The sequence below is a fragment of the Pyxicephalus adspersus genome, chromosome 5 (assembly GCF_032062135.1).
Source record: "Pyxicephalus adspersus chromosome 5, UCB_Pads_2.0, whole genome shotgun sequence".
NCBI classification, from domain to species: Eukaryota; Metazoa; Chordata; class Amphibia; order Anura; family Pyxicephalidae; genus Pyxicephalus; species Pyxicephalus adspersus.
The window spans coordinates 88,950,360-88,961,680 of NC_092862.1; the positions used below are offsets into that span (position 1 = coordinate 88,950,360).

General features: G+C 37.2%; 1 protein-coding gene across 4 annotated transcripts in view; it reads left to right on the forward strand.

Moving 5' to 3' along the window:
• Positions 1–11,321, forward strand: part of ADCY1 (adenylate cyclase 1) — a 496,503-nt gene that overhangs the window by 49,927 nt on the left and 435,255 nt on the right. For all 4 annotated transcript variants that reach the window (XM_072412078.1, XM_072412075.1, XM_072412077.1 and 1 more), the window contains exon 4: positions 8,655–8,766. In XM_072412078.1, the coding sequence (XP_072268179.1) occupies positions 8,655–8,766 (112 nt within the window). The remainder of the gene's footprint in view (positions 1–8,654; positions 8,767–11,321) is intronic.

The following is an 11,321-nucleotide window of genomic DNA, read 5'->3' on the forward strand; positions in this document are numbered from 1 at the left end:
TATAGTAGCAAACAAGAACGTGGGTGGATGATCTAGTTCACTGACAAAAGTGAGGAAGTGCCAGAGTACTCAGGAATTAATCACCAGGCGGATCCTTGGGTCAGGCATCTTAAGCGTTTAGACATTTAGCTGAAATCTGTTAAAGCGTACCTAAACTCAGAATTTTCACTTTACATAAAAGGGTAGAGAACTCTTTTATGTAAGGTAAAAATTAAGTTTTTTTTTGTTTTTTTTTTTAGGTGATACCTACGGCAGGCATTCCGGGAGGCTCTTGGGCGCTCCTTCTGTGCATGCCTCTCGGGCATGGGCAGAAGGTGCCTTTTTGCTCAAAGAAAAAAGTTTGCAGATCCCAAATTTTTTTTTCATCCTTGGTCACTAGATCTTATGCCTGGGTCGGGCGATGTAGGATGAAAAACCAGGAAAAGAAGACGAAAAAGGCGGTGCCCGGAGCGCCGCCTCCAGGACGGATGCTAAGACGACGCAAGACCCGATGGAAGTCACCTCCAGAGTGATTAGTCTGCCCTGCGGGATTGAAGGTAAGTGTGTTTTTGTTTTGTTTTTTGGATTTTAAATATAGTTCCTCTAACTCTTTCAGAACCTTAAAACATTAGGTCATTTAAAAATATGCTTATTTCTAAGCTAATATATATGTTTGAAACATTTGAACACTTCATTCATTTTTATTTAAAGCTAACTGGAAGATGTGTGCTATTTGAAAGAATGATTTGTTAGGGAAAGAATGACTTTTAAGGCAAGCTCGCTAGGGTCAGGCTGCTGAGGATACGCGCCTCAAAGTGCCAGATAATTTCAGTTCATAAATGTTTGGAGAATACGTCAACTTATTATTATACTCATACTATTATATATACTGTAAAATAAATGTTCTTGAAAACAATGTACTGCCTTTACACATATAAATCCAATGTATTGCATTCAATACAGTTTTTACAGAAAATACAGTTATTACAAATGGATTTTGAATTTCCCGCCCCGCCGGCATTGTACACATGCACAGCGCTGTATTTACTATCTTTCCCATAGGTCTACCTACCCCAGGGTTACCACTTTTAGCAACTTTTTTCCAATGTGGGACCGCAAATTCGCGAGCGAACTTACAATTTTGTTTGATAAATCAGGGCCATTGTTTCCATGTTTTTATGCATATCCTGCTGGCCTGTAATCATCCTCTTTTGGTAAATTTAGCCATAAAGATATATTTTACAGATGCCTTACATAAAGGATAATGTATGGTTTTATTCCCAATCCCCAAAACAGGCAGTTAGGTAATTGCCTTTCCCTAAAAAAATTGGCCTTAGACTGTGTTAATGACATATGAATATGGTAGGGATATTAAATCATGCCCCCCTTTGAAGAAGAGTTGTGGACAAGACCATAAACTTTGTAAAGTGCAGCATAATATTTTAGCACTATAAAAATAGTTAGTAATAATAATATTAATCTTTCCAATATTTGGTGTTTTGTAGTTCAAAAGTTGCTTTACTATAAAAAAAAGCAAACATTCTGCCTCAAATAATTCTAATTCTCAATAATTGTTTGGTAAACAAAAAAAGGTTTGTATGTGTGGATTACTTGGTTGTTTCCGACATTTGGTGAAACTTTCATCTCACTAGCCCCATTAGAAATATATTTACTGAGAAAAACGAAGACCTGTTCAATACTTATTTCCCCTGCTGTATATATGGACAATATTTATTAGAGTAGGTGTTCTTTAAAAATCCAGCTCGTTTACAGTGAAGGAAAGGCAAATAGATGCACAAGGCAGGGGAAAATGTCTTCAGGATACAGTTTTTGTGATAAATTTTCCATAATAATGAGGGAAAATAAGCCTGTGAAGAAATCAGACTGGGCACTTTCATCTGGACCTTATTCTAAACTAGAAAAACGCATAAACATCTTCAGATATGCAAGACAAACAATCTGATCCTTAAGTCGCCTGAATATAAATATATATATCATGATAATATATATAATCATCAAACTCTATGAAAGAAAAAAAAAGAAAGCTTTAGAGACATACAGGTAGTCCCTGTGTTAAGGACATCTGACATACAGACGACTCCTAGATATGAACAAAGTTTTTCTGCTCGTTCGTGTGAAAGACGAAGGCTGGGGAGGGGGGTGGTTTGCATGACTTTTTACAAGAAACGGTTTGCTAAACACAGCTGAGACTGAGCTCTTTTGCAACATCTTGTAACTCTTTAATGACGAAGACAAACTCTGCAGTTATTTCCTTTTGCATATCAAAGCACAGCTTGCTCCAGAAATTAATGAATATCTAGCCTTCAAAATTTGTTTTTTGCTTAGTAAATGAGGTTTAGCTATATTCAATCTTGTTAGTGAATCATGAACAGTTTGCTTTTTTTTCTAAATTCTCCTTGTATGTGATTAGGTTTTGTTTCATAGTGAATTTTACTGCATTTACTAAACTAAAAAATTACTTAAGTAAAAGCATAGTGAATAGGCTCTACTGTACACTCACTTTTGGAAGAACAGATGACATGTAAATCCCTCAGTGGTGCATAATAAACCCTCTTCACTTACCACAGCCATACACCTTCCTTTTCTAAGGACTCAGGGGGCTTACAGTTGACAAATCCAAGACTGTACTGTCCATGTTGCTGACTAACTGGTTCACACAAGCCTCAATGTCAGGTACAATATTGATAAAATTGGAGTAGATGCTGAATATTCACTTTGCATAGTAAATGTGAATTAGATGAAGCAGTGTTATATTAAATATTGAATTCTTGCTGTCATGCTTGGAAATGCAAACTTTGAAAATGGTGTAAAGTAGTCATGTACACGGTTAATGGGGGAGTTTGTTATCTAATCCAAAACAAATAAAGTAGACAGGACTATTTCTGCATTCGGAATTCAAAGCTGAAAAGAGCTGAGCTTATAAGAAAAGCCAGAAAACAGTTGGATAACTCAGGTACTGATCTATTGTTCACATTTTAAAAAATTGAAAGCAAAACAGCAAATTACCATATTCTCATTTTTTATTAGGACATTTAATGTATGTCTTGAAATTCTGAGTATCACATTTTAAAAAATTGAAAGCAAAACAGCAAATTACCATATTCTCATTTTTATTAGGACATTTAATGTATTGTCTTGAAATTCTGAGTAAGACAATGTTCAGCCGTTTAGTCAAATTTACACATTTAACAGCCAACAACTTTTTTTTTTCATTCTTACCCATACTTACACAACTAATGTGATGTAATTATCATACACTAAATTTCCCTCTGCCTCTTTGTTTAAAATAATTGAGCCAAAGATAAAGATGGGAATACATTTTCGTCATCACAAAAATAGGAATAAACCACAAAAAAAACTTTTTTTTTTTTTTTTACAGGTTTTCCTACAATTACATTATGATTCCCTCTGGCTGCGCAGCCGTGGGAATCCTCCTGTCATTGCGGGATCTCCGGGCACTATAGGTGATGAATGGGGACTTGTTCCCGGAGATTATAGTGGAACTGCAGAGGTAATCTGTAGTTCGGGTCCATTGTGATGTCACGTGGGAAACTGCTGAACTAAACTGTCCGGGACTTGTCCCCATTCATCACCTGTAGTGGCCTGTGTTGTTGGATAGAGTTTCTCTATCCAACAACACATAGTACAGCGCTGCAACAGCGATTGCTGTTGCTGCGCTGTGCTACTACTATGTATTCTTGGATGGAGTTTCTCTATCCAAGAATACAGGGCACTACAGGTGATGAATGGGGACAAGTCCTCAAGGATGTGAGGAAGTGGGCAAAGGTCTAAAATGGCATAAAAACTGCATAAACACCAAGAAAAGACTGTAAAAGCAAGACAATATGTTCTGCACAAAGTTTATTTGTCCCTGGAAGTTTTAGATACTACTACAATCTAAATTATGTACACCCCTAAATAATGTATACAATTCAGTATTTATTGAGCAAAATTGAGTTGAGCAACAACAGAACATCTGTTCATTTCCAAGATTGCTTGACCCTGCTTGTATACAATAGGGCTCAAACCAAGCAGCACAGCAATTACAAGGCATAGTACAATGAGAACAAACTTATACATGTAGGAAGTATGTTAAAAGAAAACCACAGCTTATTCAGCAAATGTCAGACTACTAAAATAAATAAAATCAATAAAAAATGCGTCAATTTATTCATAAAAGGAATACGTACATAATACGTTAAAATACCAATATGTGACAATATGACTTTGAGAATAGGACAAATAGTAACGAGGGGGGTCAAGTACCAGTACTAATTATTTGTGGATAAAATGACAAAACCTTTAAAAAACAATGATTACATAGACGTTTTAACAGGTTGAAGAATTGCTAAGCAATAGAGACAATCAGGCAAAAAAAAACATTGCAGCAAGAGATGACGCTGACAATAATGAAGATTACAAAAAGTCACATCAATACATACCATACAAGCAAACTTACTTGATTTAATCCCCCCCTCCCCCACAAACTAGTCCAGGTAAAGCAGTAAAAATAAAAATACATATGTATTTACATACATTTTGCACTTACTACTTTTACCTACATTTACCTACTTTGCACATCCACAGGAGTGCTGAGAACAGGACTTTCTGTAATCACGTCCATAGGGACGCTGGGGATGCCGCCTGGCGGAACAGTAGTTTGGCTAGAATGGATCCCTCTGCCCGCAGGGAGAGACACGCTGCGAGCAGGGCAGCAGCCTCGGGCATGCTGCCTGCTGCAGCGGTGTCTCCCTCTGCGGCTGTGATCCCCAGGGACGCCGTGGGCTTGCTGGACAGGTAAGTTCCTTACATCAGGCACTTAAAAATCAAATTGAACTGTAATGGACTGTAAGTGCACACAGAACAGGGACCATGTGTGCCCTAATTGATTGCTATGACATCACCATTAGGGCACACATTAATAGACCTACCTAAATTGTGCGGCTGAAAAGTATTCACCTTAATTGTCGAATTCTCAACCACTGCTCATTTATCAATGCTCTAGTGCTTGCCAACGGATCTCAGTAATACATCATGCCGAGTGGATCATATATGTGTCTGGTGAGCTTCCGCGCATTCGCTTTATAAATCAGCCCATGTGTGTGTACAGCGCTCATCTATCAAGTTACCAATGCGGTAACATTGGAGCTGGGTGTAAATCTTCTCGCAGACCACCAGTTTTTTTCGTTTTGTTTTTTTAATTAGATTACTGTTACACAAGGGCTGAATATAGTAACATACACAGGGAAAGACAGAAAACACCACCTGGTTTATCTTTTTGCTGTTCCAATGAAAAAAAAAAAGGTAGAAAACAATTGAAAGTTAGATAGCTTGATAGAAACATAGATTTACAGTAATTTGTACATTATAGGCTATCACAACACAAACATTTTTTAAACCTACCTAATTTAATGGGATTCAGGCAGCATGTAGTATCACTTCTAAATTTGCTTCACTCCACAATGGCTTTGAAAATTCCTACAAACAAAAATGAATAAATTTGTACTAATGCTGCTTTTTATGTAATAAATTGTCAAATATGTTCTTCTAAAAGAGATTTTTTATATTATTTTGCATATTTGTATCATAAAATCTTTACCACAGAATGCCAGCTTGGAAATATATGATACTTTTTAAACATGCATATCTCCAGAAGATATATAGGAGGCATATTATGTGCCATACTTACCTCAAATTGCCAATCATTATGTAATGTGTCTACATCTGGTTTACTTGGCACTTAACCTGAGGGTAGATATTCAATTACTTTATGGTATAAACTAAATAATTAACATCAGCTCTTTTATTGTAGCAGATGGTTAACAGATGGAGAACTGTGCAACCCCAGTCTTCCTACTTGACTCATGAACAGTTTGTTACAGATTATGATTGGCACTAGAAGTTACATTGCTTGTATTTGTATTTTTTTCCCTTTTGCTTTCTTTGTATGCCTTTATATTTAATTCTACATTGTCAGCTTAGTTAAAGGATGGTTATGGCGAATGAGAAAATGTCCAGCATGTTTTCTTTATAAACAAAAGTATACTGTATACTTAGCACATACAGTTTTTTTCCTGTTTTTTACTGAGAACAAGTGTACAATGAGATCATGTAAACTGCTATTGCTGAACTAACTCTAATAAACTCTAACTAACTCTAATAAATACCAATTGACTAGATAGGAAACTGATTTTTAGTTTCACAAGTTGTGTAACAACTATACTTATATTATTACATTATGAGCTACATACTCAACGCCAATCAAGTGTAATTTTTACAACAAAGTCAGAAATGGCAGTTTACAATATTACTCAATGATAACCCCACTTTAAAGTGACCAATTATGTTTTTTTTTTTAGTCATATAACTCCCTTTTAATACAATCACAAGCTGCATTTGGGGTATAATGTGGTTCAATCCTAAAAATGAGATGTTTTCATAAAAAAAAATTGTAGCACTGATTTATTTACAGAATATTGCAGTTTCTCTGCAATTTTTACCTTTTGACAGCTGTGCTTCCCATTGAATTTTAAAATACTACTTTCTTACTTTGTCAACTATTTTTATTAGGTATCAGTAATGAAATTTAAAGTGATTTACTTTTGCATTGCTGGAAATTTTAGACATAGAGGAAGGGGACTCAGGAAGTTTACCTTGAAATTTCTGATTGAGGTTCTACAGATTGACACTTCAGTGTTACTCTTTAATACTCTATCTACTGAAATACAATGTCAGGTGGAATCAGCCAAACTAGAACTAAGACTCTTAAATATTTTTATTTTTGTAATGTGATAACTGATTTTTTTTGTGGGCTACAATGTTGACATATACAGTATGCTTTCAACATAATCATTTTTGATTTCAAGGTTATAAGGAGAATTGTCTTAATCAATGTGCTTTTACTGCTCTATTTCTTAGTCTGGAGAAAATGAAGAATACACAGCACAACCATACTATAGAGGTCACTATCCTTAGTATTTTAAACAGCACAGGATACACTGAGTACAGTATAATTTTGGTAATGTACTTATTGTTCAGGAAGAGAAACTAGTTAGCAGCACTCCCTCACAGCCATAATGTATACGCATGAAAACAGAGATCCACTTGGAGCAGTATGTTATTATTATTATTTTAATAAACAGGATTTACATAGCGCCAACATATTATGCAGCACTGTACATTAAATAGGGACTGCAAATGACAGACTAATACAGACAGTGATATAGGAGGAGAGGACCCTGCCCCGAAGAACTTACAATCTAGTAGGTGGGGGAATTTCACACACAATAGGATTGGAGATATGTAGTGCTGGGAAGTAGTGATGGTTTCAAAAGACAGAAGAAGATGATGGGTAGGCAAGTTTGAAAAAATAGGTTTTGAGCGCTCTTTTAAATAAGCAGAAAGTAGGAGCAAGCCGGATAGGACGAGGAAGACCGTTCCAGAGAGTTGGGGCAGCTCTAGAGAAGTCTTGTATCCGTGCGTGTGATGAGGTTATGAGTGAGGAAGTCATTACTAGGTCATTGGAGGAGCCGAGAGAGCGGCAGGGCGAGTATTTTTATACAGGTCAGAAATGTAAGTGGGACAATAACTGTGGAGGGATTTGAAGGCAAAGCACAGGAGCTTGAATTTGATTCTAAGGTGAAATGGAAGCCAATGGAGAGAACTACAAAGAGATGCATGAGTTTGGCTGCAGCGTTCATGATGGATTGTAGAGGAGAGAGTCGGGTTAGTGGAATACCAGAGAGAAGGATGATACAGTAGTCAAGACGAGAGATAAGAGCGTGTACAAGGAGTTTTTTGGTCTCAGGGGATAGGTAGGGGCGGATTTTGAAGATGTTGCGTAGGTGAAAGTGACAGGACCTGGAAATGTTCTGAATATGGGGGGTAAATGAGAGGGCCGAGTCAAAGGTGACACCAAGACAACGTGCCTGAGGGAAGGGTCGAATAACAGTGTTGTTAACAGTTAGATAAATGTCAGGGGGAGATTTGGAATTTGAGGGGGGGATGATGATGAGTTCTGTTTTATCCAGGTTGAGTTTCAGAAATCGGTCAGACATCCATGATGATATGGCTGACAGGCAGCATGAGACCTTCAGGACTGAGGGAGACAGGTCAGGGGTGGACAGATAGATCTGAGTGTCATCAGCATACAGATGATACTGCATGTTTATTACTACTTTGTCTCCTACGTAAAGGTGACGAAGCAGTTTAATTTCCAACATAACAAATATGTTTATAGATTCTGCTTCTAACTAACACAGATTCTTGTTGGGTGTGAATGCTTATATGTCTTTCTGTGCAGCTGTCAAGAGCTCAAGGACTCATAACTGGAAAAACGTCAAACAAAAGAACGTTTTTTGAAATTTACATAAAATGATATAGCAGCATAATTTCTATTGCTCAATTATCCATGCATTTTATTTGCAGTTTTCTGGTATGTTTTGCATAGTTCATAAATGTCATAGAGAATCTGTTGAAAACATTGTTCTAGGTTTAAATTTACATTTAGAAATGCTTACTTTGCACATTTATATTTTTTAACGTTGTATCAAGGTTGAAGTTTAAAAATTGGTTAGAAACAGGGTAAAATAAACAAGCTTACAATTTGAACTTTATAAAACCTAATTCAATGTTTTTTTTTTTTTTTATTCCAGCATTTTATTTGCAGACATTGTTGGTTTCACAAGCTTGGCATCCCAGTGTACAGCACAAGAGTTGGTAAAGCTGTTAAATGAACTGTTTGGAAAGTTTGACGAATTGGCAACAGTAAGGTTCACGCATTTTTTTCTTCTCCTCTTTGTTTTCATTTTGTTAATAGCCTATTGCATGTGGCCAAAACTCCAGCTTCTGTATGAGGCTGCTGTAGTTTTATCAGAATTTTTGTGTTTTATGACCTGTTTTAGTATCATGTTAAACATACAAAATGCTGCAGTAAACAAATGGACGGTCTGTAATATCAGAAGAAATTAAAGCTCTTCAGGACATGTATGCCATAGTACCAAAATGTTATTTTTTGTCCTTTATTTTTTCAGTCTTTGGGAAATGTTTTAATTCTAATTTTTAGGGGTTTTTTTAGTTATAGTGTGCAACCTCTTCTTCTTCTTCAGTATTTGTATAGCACCAATATATTATGCAGCGCTGTACATAAAATATGGGTTGCAAATAACATATAGATACAGACAGAGACACAGCAGGAGAAGAGGACCCTGCCAAGAAGTCTATTAGGTGGAGGAATTAGCACACAGTAGGAGGGGGGTATGGAATGGTGTGCAGTGAGGGCTTAAAAGACAGAAGACAGGTAAGCAAGTTTGAAAAGATGGGTTTAGGGAGCTCTTTTAAATGAGCAGAAAGTAGGAGCAAGCCAAATAGGACATGGAAGACCATTCCAGGGAGGTGGGCCAACTCTAGAAAAGTCATGCCATGTATGTAACAAAGTTATAGGAAAGTCATTGGTAGGTCACTGGAGGAGCGAAGAGAATGGCTTAGGGGTCTATTTTTCTATCGGGTCAGGAAGGTAAGTACGACAAGAACTGTGAAGGGATTTATAGACATTGCACAGGAGTTTGATTTTGATTCTAAGGTGAAATCAGCATTCATAATAGATTGTAGAGGAGAAAGTTTGTGGGTTAGTGGAATACCAGAGGGGAGGATGTTAAAGTAGTCAAGAGAGACCGTAATCTCCAGAGAAATGATACAAGCGTGTACAGGAATTTGGTGGTCTCTGCAGACAGTTAGGGGCTGATTTTGAAAATGTTGCACAGGTGAAAGTGAAAAGATCTGGAAATGTTCTGAATATGGGGGGTAAAGGAGAGGGCAGAATCAAAGGTGAAGCCAAAACACCTTTTCCACAGGTATCTACCCCTCCGCTTTCAAATATGCCATTATTCCCCCTAATCCTAAAGAAAGCCTCACTAGACCCCTTCCTACCTTCTAGCTACTATGTCTCCAAAATTCTTGAGCACCTTTTCTTTAAAAGGCTCACCGACTACTTGAGCACCCACTCTCTCTGATCCACTCCAGTCTGGCTTTTGATCTGCCCATTTCACTGAAACAGCCCTTACTAAAGTGGCCAATAACCTTATCTGAGCTAACTCACAATGCAACTTTTTCCTCCTCCTCCTAGATCTTTCCTCTGCTTTCGACACTGTTGATAACTTAGTTCTAATCCAAATCAATCATTCCATTGGTATCGGTAACAAGGCTCTCTCTTGGTTTGCTTCCTACCTGTTTAACCATTCCTTTCAAGTTTCTTTTAATGGTAATCCCACCTCTCCTACTCTACTCTACTGTTAGTGTTCAGCAAGGGTCAGCCCTGGTACCACTCAGTAGTGTAATGACACTGAAATCTATCTCTCCACCCCTGACATGTCCCCCTCAGTCCTGGATAAGGTTTTATGCTGCCTGTCAGCCAACTCATCATGGATGGCTGACATGTTTCTAAAACTCAACCTGGATAAAACAGAACTCATCAACCCCCTTCCCCCCTCTCAAATTCCAAATCCCCCCCCCGACATATTTCTAACTGTTAACCACCTGGGCGTTTAACCCGAGCCTGGTTCAGGGTAAGAAAACTTGCTACAATCGTTTACCCCGAACCAGGCGCGGGGTAGCTAAAAATAGAAACACGCGTTACAGTGCAATCTGATTGTCATGCAACATTGTATGACAATCGGATTACAACTGAAAAAAAATACTTACCTTGGCCCCGCAGCTCCTCCAGAGACATCTTCTCTCTTCAGCCTTCACGCGGCGTGTGCAGTGACGATCTCCGGGGTTTCCCGGTGACGTCGCTGCAAGCGTCGGTGCGGGCGGGAGGCGGTGCGGCAAATTTAAATCACTTTGCATTGAATTCAATACAAAAAAGCTGTATGGAGTCCAATACAAGGAAATCTTTATATATATATATATATATATATATATATATATATAAACAGTTTTATATATATTATATAAGCTACTGTACAGTTACATTACATTATACACTTTTTTTTAAAGATTTTTTTTTATAATGTTTTATAAAATTTTTTTTTTTAAAGTTTATTAATAAATGTATTAAATTTTGGACATATTTCGGTAAGTTATGCCTAAGTATTATAGCCTACAATCTAGCGTTCGTGTACACAACCCTCGACGATTCCTGATGATGTCAGTACATACGTCCGTTGACGGGGGTCGTAGCGGGAAATTCAAATTTTTTGTATTGGACTTAATACAAAGTCCTGTATCCAATCCAGTACAAAATAATACAAAATATATTTATGTGGTTTTGTCTATAGGTATGTGACGTTGGACTCTGTTTTAAAATTTACCACACTAGGGAG